This window comes from Alosa pseudoharengus, unplaced genomic scaffold (assembly GCF_046254945.1).
Source record: "Alosa pseudoharengus isolate Yale_2024_CS ecotype anadromous, Long Island Sound unplaced genomic scaffold, YU_APseudo_1.1 YU_APseudo_1.1_scf_7, whole genome shotgun sequence".
Lineage (NCBI taxonomy): Eukaryota > Metazoa > Chordata > Actinopteri > Clupeiformes > Clupeidae > Alosa > Alosa pseudoharengus.
In genome coordinates, this window is record NW_027468859.1 from 35806857 (window position 1) to 35825043 (window position 18187).

Here is an 18187-nt window from a genome sequence, read left to right on the forward strand (position 1 = left end):
GGCATGTGTTTCTGATTTTTTTATAATTATGGAACTGTGTGTGTGTGTGTGTGCATGTGTGTGTGTGTGCATGTGTGTGTGTGTGTGCGTGTGCACACGTGCGTGTGTTTGTGTGTGTGTGTGTGTGTGTGTGTACCTGTGTGCGTGTGTGTGTGTGTGTGCACACATGCGTGTGTTTGTGTGTGTGTGTGTGTGTGTACCTGTGTGTGTCTCTGTGTGTGTGTGTGTGTGTGCACGTGCGTGTGTTTGTGTGTGTGTGTGTGTGCCTGGAAATGCAGTTACAATTCTGTTTGACAATAGTATTACCAGGTAGTCCATTAACAGCAGTAAAAGCTAATGGAGTAATTCAATCTCACAGCATGGGAGAGAAACAGTCTCTTTTATGCATTATGAAGTTCTTTTCTCTTATGGGCAACTCTTCCCTTTCCATTTTCTTGTTTTATTTTAATGTTCTCCTCCTCTCCTATATGCCTTTCAGGAGCAAAAGAAGTCCAGTAAGTGGACACATTTCAAATGTGTGAATGAAAACAACTGTATTGACACACAATTACAATTTCTATTACATTTGTGAGAATATTTCTGAAAGATGTTTCAGTATGGATTTTGTGTAGTCCGGTCATAGTTGAACTTTTTTGAGTGAAAATGTTATGCCTTTACATAACATTTTAATATTTAGATGTTGATTTTACGGTCACAAACCGTCTTTACTGTAATGCATCAAAAGGTCCTTCTACATATCCATCTACATATAAATTCAGTTAAATAACAATAATATAATGAAGATTACACACGGAAATAATGTTGATATAATATATTTTTTTAAGTGAAATCAAATGGGATTTGATGTGGAAAAAAAACTGCATCTGGATGTAATTTTTACAGGAAGGAACTCATTGTTGAACATAATGGCCATGTCAATTTTGCTGAAATCCAATGTTAAATATACTGGTGTGTAGCGTACACTGTAAAAAAAAAATACGGAAAAAAACTGGCAGCTGTAGTTACCATAATAATTCCATAAGATTGGCATGGCTTTATTTCAGTTATCCTAATAGCTGGTTTGATTTGCATTGAGAGATGATCTTATGGAAAGTACCCCATACCAATCTATGGTGAAGGGTATGTGATGATGTGGGGCTATTTTAATTCCAAAGGCCAAGGGAACTTTATCAGGATGCATAGTATCCTGGATCGATGAAATAACTGGCCTTTAAAAATAAAAATCTGCCTTCTCTTGGGAATTTACCATAGGTGTGTGTATACTTATGCCCCCTGTATTTTGAGGAAATACATACTTACTTATTTACGATACATTATTCATTCATAAAGAAAATTGGTGTCCTTAAAGGTTGGAATTTTCCTGATGTTTTAGAATTACGACGTTAAAGGGATATTCCACCATTTGGGGAATTACTCTCATTTTTCACCTACCCTTGAGTTAAACAATTGATGTTTACCTTTCTCAAGTTCATCCATCCAACTATACTCTCATTCAGGTGTAATAATCCAGTCACTAACCAATTTGTATGCTGCAGCTCGACCTTGCTGCTGGGGGGACTTTTTTCAGGTGCTGCATGATATCATTGTGCTGCTGCACCCAAGGTGTTCCTTGATTATTACGCTGGAATGATAGTATAGTTTCATGTCAAATCAGCCTAGAAAATCGCCACGTTTCATTTTCCGTTGATCTTATTACACTTTCTAACTTCAGAGGAGATCTTAGTCACTTTTAAACGTGATGCTAGCAGGCGAGATGCTAATGGTCTAATCGGATTCAATGATCTATGCTAGGCTGGAGCTAAAAGTGGTATCGCCAGACTCAGAGAACGGCTGGATGAACTGGAGAAAGGTAAAAATCAATTGTTTAACTCAAGGGGAGGTGGAAAATTAGTCTAAATCCCCAAATGGTGGAATATCCCTTTAAGATCAATTTCCAAAAGATGATTTTTTTAATCGTCTTTTTAGTCCACTTTAGCATGGATGTGTAAACTTATTCTCACAACTGTAGAATAAGGAGTTTGCAAACCAATAAACATTTAGTTGTGTTTGATTCATACAGCATACATTTTACAATATGGATTGCAGCTTGAGGTGCATGTCAAGTATACCTGAAATTTTTTTTTAATGTTTGAAAGAAAATCAAGGTTTTGTTCAATTTAAAAAACTATGACCCAATAAGTAGTTCTTGTGAGCCCTGAAAAAAATGGTGACTCAGAAGGACATGTGTTTGACACACACACACACACACTCCTGCCAGGCAGCTCACCTTAACAAGAGTCAATCATCTATGTAATGATTAATGAGATGGGCTGATAAGACGAATAACCAAAGTTGAACTTTGACCTCATCTAGTAAAATCGGCCATAGACTCACTTTAAAATGAACAGTGCTGAGCCTGGCTCTGTCATTACAGTAACTTACTGAAGCCGGGGAAATCTTTTCAATTTTACCCCAAACAGGATTTAAGCCTGAAATCAAAAATGATTAGTCGGAACTTCAAAAATGTCCTTGTTGTGTCCTTTGGATTTTTATCCCTCTTCACCGCGTATGGAGGACTGCAAAGTTTACAGGTAATAACAGTTATTTCACATTTGTGTGTAAAGGTGTTGAAACAACAAAGTACATTTGCATTTATTCATTTAGCTAACATAGAATACACAAATGTGAAATATGGCATGTGTAGTTACTGTGGGTCTATATATTAAATTCTATTATATGTTATAATATAGGCTACAGCTACAGTATATTAATTAATTCATTTTTGGTAAAAAGCTTTAGGCAGACAATATTATTTAATTTCATGATCTCAGTTATGGATATTTGCAAAGATGGCTCTGTCAAGTATTTCAAATGTAATATGGCATTCCTATGTGAGCATTACGGGAGTTACTTAAGAAGTTATCTTTGTTGTGATGAAAAAAGAATGAGATTTAATGTATAAATTTATCTACCAAGTTTTAGCTAACAAAAATGAAAGGGTTTTATGATAAATTACTATCTGTTTCCAGAGGTGGACACACAATTCCTTTACTAAGCATAGACAATATACTGACATTGTCAAAAATTACTCCAATAGGCTACAAGTGAAAGTTGCCAATGACCTGAAGTACTAAATTTAAAAAAATCTTAAGTATTCTTTTCAACTTATATTATTTTCAATGTAAATTTAGTTAATAATAGGGCGTACATCCGTTAGTTGGTCAATAGGACTTGAATAAACCTATTGTTCCTTACATCCAGCATCAACATTTTACCTATTTCCATAGCTGTTAAAATGGGTGCAAGAATGCACTTATAAATTGTTATTCATTCCCTTTAGAAGGGGGTCACTTGTGCTTCAGCCTGGTTGGTGCTCACGGAACAGGACGCAGAAGTCAAGAAGGGAGATCCAAGGTCTAACAGGAGCCAAGGAGCAGGACCGGAGCACACAATGCTTAAAGTGATTTTTATTCGTGCAGACTGACTAATGTTTTGACGCCCATGCGTCTTCTTCAGAGTCAAAACGAATTTGTTTGCACAGATAAAAATCACGTTAAGCATTGAGTGCTCTGGTCCTGCTCCTTGGCTCTTGTTAGACCTTGGATCTCCCTTCTTGTTATTCATTCCCTGTTCACAAATCTAAAACATTTTCACTGCCGAACACAAAATAGGATTACTCAATTATGAGTATTTACTGTTTAATGACGTAAAGATCTAGCTATGTAATGAATGCCAGGTGATTCCAACTGCATGATTATGGAAGATGCTCTGAGGAAGAATCTGCCTGTCACTATCATTAACATAGCCAAGTTCAAATTGAAATACTGAAAACATTTTGTCTATTGCATTGCTGTATTTAAAGAATCACTTCAAAGGTGCTTAAAAGTAACGAGTAGGCTACTTATATTTTAAATGTTGTAAAGGTCAAAAGTTTTGTATTTGTCTTTAATAAAAGTCACATGTTTCCAAAAACTATTAATACTCAAGTAAAGTACAAATACTTAAAAATCATACTAAAGAAAATGAACTTAATTACTTAGTTGCTGTCCACCCCTGTCTGTTTCTGAAAGATGACTTAAGAGAGGCCATCATTTTACCATCAAATAGAACAACTATGGACATTAAAACTATAACTTCTTGAGGCACAGATTCAAACATTTACAACATTTGTGCAATTATGTTTCTTCAATTGTGTAAGTATGCTGTGTTGCCTCATTTCAAGCGGAGAGAGGTACTACTATATAAATCAGAGAAGGTGATTAGGATCTGTTTCTTCTTGGCACTTATTGTTGTTTTGTGTGTCCCAACACAGAGCAGCCTGAATGCTGAGGAGGGCATGGGAGTGATTTCTCTGAGCGTGGTCTACGGCTCCATCATTGTGTCCTCCATGTTCCTGCCTCACATCCTCATCAAAAACCTGGGCTGTAAATGGACGATTGTGGCCTCCATGTGTTGCTATATCACCTACTCAATCGGGAACTTCTACCCTGGCTGGTAAATAAGACATCTTTAATTTGTACCAAATCAATAGAGTACTTTCAGTGACTGCATTATTACATACTGCATGTTTATGGCCGATGCTAATGGTTAATGGTTATGAGGATGACATATCATACTATAATGAGTCATTTAGACAAAGAGCACTAGGAAGCGTAGTGGATTAGGAGCTGGGCTAGTAGCCTGAAAAGTTGTAGGTTCAATACCTGTCTTCCACCGTTGTGCCCTTGAGCAATTAGTTAATAATAGGGTATCCCCAACCCCCAAAGTTGCAATGGCCCTTGTAATGTAATTGACAAGTTGCTTTAGATAAAAGTGTCAGCTAAATTAATAAATGCACAGTAAAGTACATCCATTTAAAAAATAAACAAGTTAGACTTCAAGAGGCAGCAGAACACTAGCAACTAGACCAGCTAACAGCTAACAGATCCTGGTGTATTGATATTCTTGCCAAACATTAAAGGTGCTCTAAGCGATGCCACATGTTTTTCAGGCTAAAACATTTTACTGCAAACCTCACCTAACCAAACGCTAGCTGTCTGTGTCCTGTAAAAAAAACACCATCTGTGTGGACAGCCCAGGTTCCAAAAACTACAACAAAAACAACCTGGGCAAACCTAGCCTATAAATACAAACTATTCCAGCAAATCACTAGCCTGGGTGCCATTCCGAACTTAGTCCCGCCACAACATTTGAGGTTGGGAAGTTCGGTCTGGCATTGCTCCATTGTGGAACAAGTATGTTGCCCTAGATCGGGCGGACCAATCAAATCGTGCTTTACGATGATGGACAGATGAGCAACAGCGCCTGGTCTATCACGTCATCTGAGCACGCTTAGATTAGGATTAGGCTTATGTTTGAAACAAAAACGCTGTGGCTAGAAGGATACATGGCTTTTAAAACCCCATATGGAAAATGCATATTATTTAATGAGATTTTATCCCTGAAAACGATTATTTCTGAAAACTTTGGCCAAAGTTGAGATGTGGGAAAACTCGTGGTTTCACTTTCATCAAGGGAAAACAGCGCTGTTGCATTGCAACATGTTCCCTCGTTCGTTTGAAATCTCTGATTGACCACCTGTTCGAGGGATTTGCGACAGCCTTTCCCAGCTGTTTACAGTAACATGTTTGTAGCATATCAGTGTTCAACAGAATTATTTTTAAAAACGGAGGGGATAGGCTATCAGTTTTTTCCTAATAGCCTACCCTTCTATGTATCTCTTAGATTTCGCTAATGAGTGTTGTAAAGGCTAGGAGTTATTGACGCCACTAACTTTTACAAAAGACCAGAAAACAATGTCAAGGCATTTGTGGAGAAGAAGGATGGTTTGTGTGTTTTTTCTTCCTACACCTCACGGTAAGCTATTTCGTTGCTCTGATTGGTTAGGTCTATCCAATTGAATTGAGTGCAGAGGCATTCCCCCCCTGTATCGGTTGAAACACGCCCCATAATTATGTCCCAATGGAGCAGTATCAGACTCATATTCTGACTAGAATTGAGTATGACTACGTCAGGCTAGCAAATCACAGAAGAGATGCACGTTTAGGAGAGTTTCAATTGCACGGCAGCAGCACAGGAGGGAGGGGGAGGAAGTAGCGAGCTAGCTCTCTGTTTTGTTTGAAAGTCAACAGAAGTGACGTTACCCAGCATCGCTTAGAGCGCCTTTAAGCTCGGCTTTCCACTTGTTCACAAATGTTCAACACACCATCACATACAACACAGTAAAAAATGATTTGCCCTTGGTGTTACTGTATCTTAACTTCTATTCTTTTGTCAAGTTGACTGTAATCACCACTGTTATTCTAACAACTTAGAAATCTGTGTCATTGCCTGTAAACTAGTGGCACAGTTGATACAAAATAGAATGTGGTGTTATTTCTACTATGTAAAAAAGGTTTTGACCAATAAGTCATAGTAAAGTCTTTTCTTAAGTTACTTCAACTTATAAAAATAAGGGTAACACTTTACTTGACAGTATCGACATAAGAGTGACATGACACTGTCATGTCACATCAAACTCTAACCCTTATCCTAACTTGTTATGACAAAAACCGAATGACACTTAATAACAGAAGCGTTATGTCATAAACGTTTATGACTTGTTTAGAAGATTCAATACTTTAATTGCCATACAACAGAAGTTGTTAGGAATTTGCTGCAGTGTGCTCTACAGTACAGCAGACAAGACGACACCAAACAGAGATAAGAAGCCAAAGACATAGACATAGACATCAGACATAGTACATTCATTCATGGCTCGTCTCAGAGGCAAGAGTGGCAGTTGACATTTTAGTGGAAGTTTACCCAAAGTTCAGGATTTAAGTTCACTTCCAAAAGTGCAAATGTCACAGGGTGATGATGACAATAAATAAAATAAATATACTGTATAGTATAGTACTGTGGCATATAGCATGAATACAATTTAAAACATATTGCTAAAAAAAAAGAGCAAAAACACACTATCCAAGACCCATGCTGGCTTGATCTGCTTCCATAAGGTATTGGTGCAAGGGTGGAGAGTTATTTAAAAATCTGATTATACTACTATGTGCTATTTAAAAAGTGGGAGGTCTTCACTCTTTCTCCTCACATGTGTAAACACTCTTTACTTTACTGAACACCATCCAATCATTGCCTTAGTATAGGTCTATGAATAGATGTAGTCTTTATATAGGTATGGACCCTTTCAATCTGCTCCTAGAGGATTTCCGGTTGAAATATTCAGAACCAATGCAGACACTTTGAAAATGACAGTAATCGGACTTTAGCTTACAGTAATGTTCTACAAAAAGTTGACTTTATGTAAAATTTGTCTTTTTACTTTATTTTTGGTTGTCCCCATGTTACAGTACCATTAGCTCAATACATGTTTCTGTGCCTCCAGAAATGCCTTAGGAACGCTTACTGTAGAATTGTTTGTTTCTGCAGTAGAAAGGGTCTATAGGCCTATGAATACATACTGTACACGACACCCCCCCCCCCCCCCCCCCACACACACACACACACAAACACAAACACACACACACACACACACACACACACACACACACACACACACTTGTCTTTGGAAAAAACAAAATCAGTGTTTTCAAAACTCCATGTACATCTGGTGGTCACTGTATTCTTCTTTGCTTTTTTTCTTGCTGTAAAATACTGTATTCGCAACAGCAAATTATTTGGGAAAAATCACTATTTTTGGTTTCAATATTGCTTGCATTTTTACTGTGTATTTCAACTTCTCTTTGTTGATACCATAACTTTCACTCTTGTATGGAAATACATATAGAAAGCCTAAGACAGAAGAGCTTTAGGTTTTGAGCAACAATGTGTACATGATGTATCCAAAATGTCATATTATGAAAAAAGTGTTTGTAATGTGAGGCGAATGTTTGCTTTAAAAATGTGTTTTTGACATTTTGAATGTTGTGTGTCATTTTGCTGCAGATTTGAGGCATTTTGCATTTTGTGTGAGCAATTGTGGGTTTTGTGTGTGGAGTTTTGAAAAATAGACACAGAGTTTTAAAAACGTGTGTAAACAATTGTAAAAAACTGTAATAGCCCTCAGCCTTCTACCTGATGGGAGGATCTTAAGGAGGTGGTTGGCAGGATGAGTTGCATCCAGCAGGATTTTCATGCCCTTGCGTTGCATGTGGGCCTTGTAGATTTCTGCTAAGGGGGTGAGTTTGCAACCTATGATCTTCTCGGCCGTGTGAACTATTCTGTCTAGCTGTAGCCAGTTCTGAACAGTGGCATTTCCATACCAGACAGTAATAGAGAAGGAGAGAATACTCTCAATAGTGGCACGATAGAATTGCAGCATCTCCTTGCAGGCCACCCCAAATTTTCTCAGCTGCCGGAGAAAAAAGAGCCTCTGGTGGGCTTTATGACACGTTCGTGACAGTGTCATGTCACTCTTATGTCAATACTGTCAAGTAAAGTGTAATCAAAATAAGTAATGTAGTTTCAACTAAGTTTCATGACCTTTTTCATGACCATCAACTTTGATTTTGAAGTCAACTCAATAATATGTGGGCTGAACTTAAAATTATTAACTTTAAGTTATGGTCCTAACTACAGCTTTTTTCAGAGTAATGTCAGGAGTATCATTAAAAAGAGGACCATTATTGAAATATATAGGACATTTTAGAGAGTAGACATACTTATTTTCTGGGTTTCATTGCAAAATTGACTACTTTCTCAATTAGCATTGACCTGCCCACTTGGAGGTGTCACGAAGTTGGACACTAAAGGCTTACTTGCATTATGTGTCTTGTACTTCCTTCTGGGATGGATTTGATCTTTACCTTATAAGGTGAAAGTTCTTTGGCCGTATAATTTGACTATGAATGGATATAAAAGCTGTAGCAACTGGACTAGTAGTTGTACAAAGGGAGTTCATATTCACAATGACAATACTGCACAAATATGTTTGTGTACATCTGTTCCTGCCTCCAGCACAAGCAATAAGCCCTATGCACAAGTTAATGTGTTGTGGATGGTCATCTACTTGATGGTTTGTGGCACCAACAAATAATTGCACGACAACTTGACAACAACAGTAAAGCCTTTAGTGTCACTGTCACTTAGTCATGTATTTTATTTCAATATTAAATTTCAGTAAGGAATTGATATGTGATCTCTTTAGGAATATGTTGACTAGGGCTGTGGCATTCTGGGGAAAAAGCTCCAAGTTAAATTCATCTTAAGTCATATTTACTAAAAATTATGTTGTGTTGACAAAGAAGACTTTGTTGTTGATTGAACTTGTCTGATTTAGAATATTAGTCAGATCAACATGCTATCTTTATTTAATGCAACTCGATTGCCTCATTATGATAACTTCTTATATGATGTTCAGTCAACTTACAATTTGAAGGCAACCAGGTTACTCATTTTTTCAAGTTAAAACAACAAGTAACGTTTTACAGTGAGCTCTTACTCACTCATTTGTGTACACAAGCAAAAGCTAACTGTAGGCTTTCACAGGGCTACTCTCATCCCCACCTCGGCCATCCTCGGTCTGGGAGGCTCTCCTTTGTGGTCGGCCAAATGCACATACCTGACCATCAGTGGCAACCTGCAAGCTGACAAAGAGAACAAGAAGAATGAGGACCTCATCAACATGTACTTTGGCATCTTCTTCTTCATATTCCAGTCCTCTGCTGTGTGGGGTAACCTCATGTCCTCCCTCATTTTTGGCCAAGATACTGAGAAAGGTAGGGGAAACTCAACCGCACAAATCAACCACAAAATTAGGAGTACCCAACATCCAAGGATTACATAAATCACACAAGTTGTATGATAATAACTGTTAATAACTGACTGTATTACTCGCATAACCATTAATATTGCATACATTATATTAGATTCATGTATACATAGAATAGGATATGATGCATTTTTGTTGTTGTGTACAATGGTATGCCTGTTTGTTTGTAGCTGATATTCCAGAGGAGCAGCTCAAGTACTGTGGTGCAGCACTTTGTGAGGAAAATTTTATCCAGGGAGCAAATGCAACACGACCTGCACAACACCTCGTCAACACACTGCTTGGATGCTACATTGGTAAAATAGGGTATTGTTTTTAAAAATGAAATTATATGGCCCCAGTAGACAATCCTGAAAGAAGTTTAACCTAATTTACTTCTTTCCTGCTTCATAGCTCTGGATATTTGCATGGCATGAAAGCATTTGTAACCATGAAGAGTGAATCATTAGTTGTTTTTTTTTAAACGAAGGCCCTTTGATATTAGTCCCAATCTGTGATTATTACGTTTTTCAAGTTGACATGAGCGTGTGGCTGTGTGTAAATGTTTGTTTCATTACAGGTGTAGGGGTGTTGGCTGTGATTCTGGTGGCTGTGCTCCTTGATAACATTGACAGGGACAGTGCAAGGGAATTCAGAGGCAACAGGACACCATTTTGCGGAACCTTCTTGGCCACATTCAAGCTTCTGAGGGACAAGAGACTGGTCATGCTTATACCCTTGACTATGTACAGTGGCTTTGAGCAAAGCTTCCTGTCTGGTGAATACACCAAGGTAAGGAGTCAATTCAATGTATAATAATGTCAAGCCTCAGTAATAATAACTTCAAGTCTTTCACTAGAAGTCCACCTGTCAGTGCGCAGTTGGCTATAGGTATAGGTTGCCAGCTAAAAGTTGGATCCATAGCAACCGAAGAGCCACTGTAATTGTATGAACCGTGAAATAGCATGTGCATTCACAGATCATTTATTAAGTAATCTGTTTTATCATCTGATGTTGTAGTATTTGTAGATAGAGATTGATGCTCATAACACCTAGGCCATGGGTCTGATGTACAAGGGTTACACTGATAAAATGTAAATGGTCTTTGCATTTTGTATTTTGTTTTGTAAGCTTAAACAGAAGTTTTTTGATTAACTCTATAACTCTGTATTGTTCATTGCATTCTTTCTTTTCTCCCTACAGAACTATGTAACCTGTGCACTGGGAATACATTTTGTTGGATATTCGATGATTTGCTTTGGTGCTGCAAATTCACTAAGTTCTTTTTTGTTTGGGAGGCTAGCAAGATATACAGGAAGAATTGCACTGTTTTGTTTGGGTAAGTCAACAGTTTAGCACTGATGTTTGCATATTTATATATGAGATGCTTGCTCAGTAGGGTATGTAGGGATATTCAGACTGCTGGACTTTTCAGTCAGTTGCTCTGTTGATCTCACAGCTGCTGCCATAAATCTGGGCTGCATAATCGCTCTCCTGCTCTGGAAGCCACATCCAGACCAGCTCCCTGTGTTCTTTGTATTTCCTGCTCTGTGGGGGGTGGCGGACGCCGTATGGCAAACCCAAACGAATGGTAAGTAAATCTGACCTTTCTGTCAGCTAATAGACCTCTGAAGTTTGCCTACAAACAGTACCCAAAGCTGCCATCTTTGCCCATATATGGAGATCCAGGTGTTAAAGGGAAACTTGGCAGGATTTCCCCCTCTGCTGGAGAAATTGTGCATTATGCTATTTCAAACTGTGGGAAAAGGTAACGATAAAGCACATGGATTTGTTTACAAGCTAGCGAACGGTTAGCATAAGTTTGGCAGAACTATGTGGATGTTACAAGGTAAGAAACACGATTTAAAACTAGTTTCTTGTTTCTCACTTCTCTTTCCGGGACGGTAGTCTCAATGTTGCAAGGTTTGTTTTCCGCCTGGGCACGCTAGGCGCAGCGGGGAAAGTCACCATTTTCACCAGAACAGGTCATTTAACCATCCAAATGATTTCTAAACGGGTTTATTACGTTGAAATAGTTGCCAAGTTCCCCATTAATGGAAGCTAATGGCAATTTAATTCTGAGTAGCAAATATCAAAGTTCGCTGTCTTAATGTACGGAAGATCACAGAACCCACTAGGAGGCAGGTGAAAAAAGTGTGTATGACAAAACATCTGCATGTCAGACTTCTTCGTCCCCACGAGAGTGTAACAGGTGTGATTTTTCAAGATACCGGATCTCCTTATATGGGCAAAGATGGCAACTTTTTTGTAGGCGAACTCCAGAGGTCTATGGTCAGTTCTGTTATAAATAGCAACTTTTTATCTATTTTTTTGGAGGACTACGTTAATCAGTGACAGCCCCAGTTGTCTCAGTATCTTCGGTGGAGGGTAGTAACAGCTAATTATTCAAATTGCAGCACTATACGGAGTTCTGTTCCCTGACCACAAGGAGGCAGCGTTTGCCAACTATCGCATGTGGGAGTCGCTGGGCTTTGTCATAGCTTTCGCATACAGTACCTTCATCTGCCTCTCAATCAAGCTCTACATTCTCCTGGCCATGCTCATACTCACCATGATCACCTACCTAATGGTGGAGTACCACCACCATAAGAATCCAATGTCATCGATAAGCGTCAACTTAGACATCAAGACCACCAAGTCTGAATCTGGAACCAGTGAGAAAGAGAAGGACGGTTACAAAGAAGCTTACATTGTGAAACAGACTGAAATGTAAACATGTTAAAAGAAAATCCTAAAGGTGATGGCATGAGATTATGTCTATTGCTTTTTACAAAATACAGCCAAAAACCTAAAGCACAATTAATGTGGCTGACCCTTCCATGGCCTTCTCAATCAGAAAGACACATGCATTGGTCGCTAACGTTAATTTTAAATATTCTGTTTATCTTAAAATGATGTCTTCTGCATTTGCATGTCTATTACATCTCGTGACATTTGATGTTTAAGATTTTTTGAAAATGTAAGGTTTCATTGCAAGATATTCTTTCTTATACTGCTCAAAAAAATTAAGGAAATACTTCAATCATACACTGGATCGGTACTCTGACACTGTTTGGTTCTGAGCACAAGTAAAACTTTTGAGGCGAGTGTTTTATTTTGCAAGAACTGTCAGATATTCTGTGAATGTAGTTTGAGAATGGAGAAAAGGGTGGAAGGTTTCAAAAAATGTGTTTTAACAATTGTGGAAATTGAGCAGTGTATATCAAGAGAATGTGCTCTTGTTTTGCTGCAGAGTGTGCTCATTTTATTAAATTGTGCGCTCAGTTTAATAAATTTTTGTAAAATGAGCATGGAATTCAGTAAAATGAGTGCACAATTTACTAAAATGGGTGCACTACTTACTAAAACAAGCACACAATGTAGTAAAACGAGCGCACCGTATACTAAATTGTGTGCACAATCTAGTAGAATGATGTAGTAAAACGAGCACACTGTATACTAAATTGTAGTAGAATGATGTAGTAAAACGAGCGCACCGTATACTAAATTGTGTGCACAATCTAGTAGAATGATGTAGTAAAACGGGCACACATTCTCTTGATCTTGAAAAATCTCCTTTGAATGTACTGTATGCCTTTATAAAATGGGGTGTACAGTATACTGTTTATACACACATATGCACTTTATTATCTTTTCATCCTCGCACTGCTTTTATGCCATTGTTTTTTAGAAATAGGTAAAAATTGCTTAGAGTTGTAGGCCCTTCTTGATGTAGGTGGTCTGTATACTGTAAAGTGATTCGTTTTGCTACTTGTACATGCCCTTACTGGTACATGTCACATGTACACAACTAATTACTGAAGTTTAAATAGAATCATTTTTTCGAACCATGTGTAAATAACAGATTAACGTCCATCTTGACTCATCTTCACTGACCCTGACTAGATCGGCACGTAACTTGGGCGTTGTAATTGATGACCTACTAAACCTCTCTGAGCATGTAGCTTCAATTGCAAAATCATGTTATTGTCAAAATCATTCCACACAACTTTTTGTTCAGGCTATGGTCATCTCCAAGCTGGACTATTCACCTTATTCACCCGGCGGCCAGAACGAGGCTAAAGGGTACACTTGCCATTACACCTCAGTCCAGCAGATGGTGGTGGTAATGCACTCCGTTTACAAACTGCCAAAAAAAGCTCACCGAAAAAGAAGGGTTCACTCATAGACATAATATACATAGACGCCGCATTGGCTGCTGGAAACAAGAAATGCGGCCGCCATCTTGGACCTGTCATACTCCTCATTGCGTTGCAGCAGAAAACACAAGATGACAGCACTGTTCAGCATGTTCCTGCTCAAATCGGCGGACCATACTCGGGGGATTTACTTTTCACAAGTAAGATTTAACATTACCGTACTATTGGTTGTATTTTGTATTTTCGAACAATGTGGCCTGTATCATAGCTACATGTATGACCTTTGCAGCAAAAAAAAACGCGTGAAAATCTGTTCGGTATTTAGTGAGATATGATTAATTAAGTGCGCTGACAGCTCATCCCACCGGCCAAACAGATTACACTGAGTGGAGTGGATGACCGGTCCAAGATGGCGGCTCCACGTCTCGTCAGCGCTAGTAGGGAGTAGCGGTCGATGCAGCGTCTATAGTATATTATGTCCATAGATATATACACTAGATGTCGCCTTCTGCTTCTCAGCATGCGTCAACACCGCCGCCATCTTTGTACAGGGATCTGAATCGCTAAACTAGTTCTCCTGTATTGTCAGCGTTACCTATTTAGCGACGTTTGGCCATCCCCAGCGATAGAAAACCTTTTTAGCGATTAGCGACAAATTTGGGAACTTCTCACAATGATGGCAGATCGGCTTCTTTGTTGTTGAAACGTAAGAAAATCACCTTTCTCATGGCTTTGTCATTTATGAATTCAGCTACATCTCGTTTGCCCATGGCACTGACCCATGATTATAAAAGTAACGACTGGCGTAGCCTATGTAGTAGCAGAGGTAAATGTTCTACAGATCTACAGCAACTTCTGGTGAGATTACAACTTACATGAGTAAACGAGACGAGGGGTATGTGGCCTCAACCAGAGCCTGTCTACGAAGAGCCTGTTTACTTTCATTGTATCGAACCTGGTTGCAGTTTACTCATTGTTCCTCTAGGGGCCGCCGCTAGCTAGTGCAGAATGAATGGGAGTCTATGGGGCTAGACGGGTAAAATGTATCTTTATTATCGTCTTAAGCTTAGTTTTCTGTAGACTCAACCATAAATACATGCCTGTCAGTTGGAACAACCCAAAAAATTAGATAATTGCTTGAGATTTTGACGATTTATGGTGATTTTATTTTCGCTAGATCTTTGCCCAGATTGACGCTAATGCATTATAGAGGAGTGGATCACTGAAGCAAGATGGCGTCTCGATTGACGCATTCATTCCAATGAACAGCAGTAGTCAAGGCGACATCTAGTGTATATATCTATGTATTATGTCTATGGGTTCACTGACCTGTTCTTCTTCTTCAGTGAGTTTTTTTTGGCAGTTTGCAAACGGAGTGCATTACCACCACCATCTGCTGGACTGAGGTGTAATGGCAAGTGTACCCTTTAGCCTCATTCTGGCCGTGAATAAGGCGAATTGTAATTAACTTTTAGCTGGCTAAAGTTTTTAGCTTTTAGTTTTTGGTCTTTCAAGAGGTCTAAAGGCATATCTGTTCAACATGCACTTAGTTCATTAAGCGTTGTTATGTGTTATGATTTGTATTGTATTGTTTATTTTCATTAGGCTGTTGATTAATTTGACATTGTTGTTAATTATTGATATTCTCCTTAATGTAGTCTTACCATGCTATTGTTATTATATTATTGATTGAAAGGACATTATTGTTTATTATTGCTATTTTCCTTCATTTTCATTGTTTATTTCATTAGGCTAATGCAAATGTTTTGCATTTGTATTTCGCTTTAGAAAAAGCATCTGTCAAATCCCATAATCATAATCATAACTAAAAGGTTATTTGTGATTATTAACATGCCAAAGTGAATACTTTATACTTTTCTAATGAAGAGAATAATGTTATAGGAAGGCTGCACAGGGCACATAACTGAAGCATTCCATTCCCGGAGCACAAAAATAGTTCTTAGAAGACTGGCCTAATTGTTTCATTGATTATAGTGGAAGCTAATTTTTGCAGCAGACACTACGATAGCAGAACCCTTTAGTTATGTGCTCAGTGTAGCCTCCTTCATGACATTGTGTGGCATAAGCACATTTTTGTGTATGATTTTAATGTCTGTGAGATAATAAATCAGATGTTGTGATATGGAAAATGGGTCACACTATCTACAGCTTTGTGTCTCAGTGCTGAATGGCCAGTCCTTATCTGATGATGTCACACATTTCATTAAGTGTGTTGCATAAATGGGCACTATTGCCTGTTGGGGTTTGACATTATGTTCTTAGAGATATTAAAGGCTAGAGTAGAGTGTGAGCCTTTTCTAGCTGATGTTGTTAGCATGCTAGTTGCTCCCCTTACAGATTGCCTTATGTATGTACTTTTTTGTGCAGGCTTAACATTGGAGGGAGGGTATCTTGTGTGTCCAAAATCGACACCCTGTGATAAACTTTTAAGTGACATTGCTGTTCTCCCATGGGTTTTAATCTAACAGTGCACTCGAAGGGCATCCTGAATTTGCTGTTCCCATTGCAGGACTTTACGCAGTTCTCTTTAAGGACCACAAGGAGGCAGCATTCAGCAATTTCCGCCTGTGGGAGGCACTGGCCTTCTCCTTGTCTTTCGGTTTGAGCAGCTTCATCAGTGTGAGGACCAAACTGTACCTGGTCCTTGGAGACCTCCTGCTCTCAGTTGCAGGCATTGTCGGTGTTGAAATTATAGAAAGAAAAAGGAAGACTAAAGTGGAGGTCAGCAGCCAGCCCACAGGAGAAGAAGTCTTGTAGATGAAAGGATGATGAAACACTGTGTGATGCTGTAAGTAAGCAAACTCTCTCTGAAGTGCTCATCCAAATACATCAACTGTCAAAGAGGTGATGTCAGATGCAATCATACAAATGATTTGTAGCAGAGGTACTGGCATTCTTGGAGGTTGTTATGAAAAATAGTATCTATAAAATCAATAAAATACTGTCTGAGTCACTGACTGCACACAGTATTGAAAAACAATGAATGATGAATTTTAATTTAATGAATTAAAACCTGATTTTATTTTTTAAAGCTTTTAAGAACATATTAGTTGTTTAACTTTTACCAAATAATAACAAAAAATACATTTTCCTTTCCACTAAAATTAGGTAGTCTTTATAGAAACGTTCCACATAAAAACTGGCTTATAGATAAAGAGTTTTCGGGGATCTGTACTGAGCATAAGCACAGACCAAATAGCAAGTAGAACTGATTCACTATAAACTCAACTAGTCTTTTTGCATAACCATAGTGGAATATGTTTGGAAAAATATGATCTATAAAATCAATAAAATACTGTCTGAGTCACTGACTGCACACACTATTAAAAAACAATGAATGATGATATTTTATGGAGTTTCAGTAGCCAATATATTGAGAGAAGAAGGTGCAAATTTCACAAACTTTTGTTGTGCATTATCTACGACACATCGTTGCGACATTGTCTGGATGCATTCTGCAAGTATTCAGTAAGTTTGTAGCACCACCTATGAATCTTATGGAGTTTCAATAGCCAATATATTGAGACAAGAAGGTGCAAATTTCACAAACTTTTGTTGTGCATTATCTATGACACATCGCTACGACATTGTCTGGATGCATTCCCAAATTTGGTTAAATTCTCTCCATAAAGGGCACTGCAATTCTGCAACACATTTCTCAAGAACGGTGTAGTTTTATTATTTATACAATCAGCTACTTGTGTATGAGCAAGAATTTGAGTTTCAGTAATCATTGAGTGACTAAGGGGAGAGCATGCGGTTTACAAGAAGTTGTAGGAGTAGGGGATGGTCAGGAGTTGGGAAGAGAGTTGCTTTATTTTTTTTCCTGGATAGTATGCCAAAACTATGTGGCTGTCATGTTATGTACCCCTATGACGTAGTTATTAGTTTGGTTAAGCTAAATGTTTGCAATTTTTATGCACAGTACTTTCTGTGTTGTCCTGTACCCTACGATCCACAGATGCCCAGGTGTTGTTCACTGTTACTTGTCAGTCTTCTGCATATTGTTATATTTCATATCTTTTATATCTGTCGGCAAGATAAGGTTCCCTTTGGGATAATAAAGTTTACTAAACTGAACTGAATGAAAATGAACACGCTCTTGTATTCCGAATACAGCTCTTCTATTTCTTGCACACCTAAGGAGTGAGGATGCACTTGTACTCAGTATGTGAATACCCTCTTGTATTCCTCAGTATGTGAATACCCGCTTGTATTCCTGGGTGCTTAAGCAACGAGCTCTATGAGAGGAGAAGATTTAAAGGCGTGCCTGGGAGGC

At 38.4% G+C, this 18187-nt stretch overlaps 1 protein-coding gene across 1 annotated transcript; it reads left to right on the forward strand.

The window, feature by feature from the left end:
• The first annotated feature begins 2444 nt into the window (after window positions 1-2444).
• Window positions 2445-16665, forward strand: LOC143109311 (protein unc-93 homolog A-like). Its single transcript, XM_076271964.1, has 9 exons — window positions 2445-2570; window positions 4292-4473; window positions 9466-9695; window positions 9919-10044; window positions 10308-10519; window positions 10931-11066; window positions 11187-11318; window positions 12145-12402; window positions 16418-16665. Exons 1-9 carry the CDS (start codon window positions 2481-2483, stop codon window positions 16663-16665), a joined length of 1614 nt encoding a protein of 537 aa, XP_076128079.1. The 5' UTR covers window positions 2445-2480.
• The last annotated feature ends 1522 nt before the right edge of the window (window positions 16666-18187 follow it).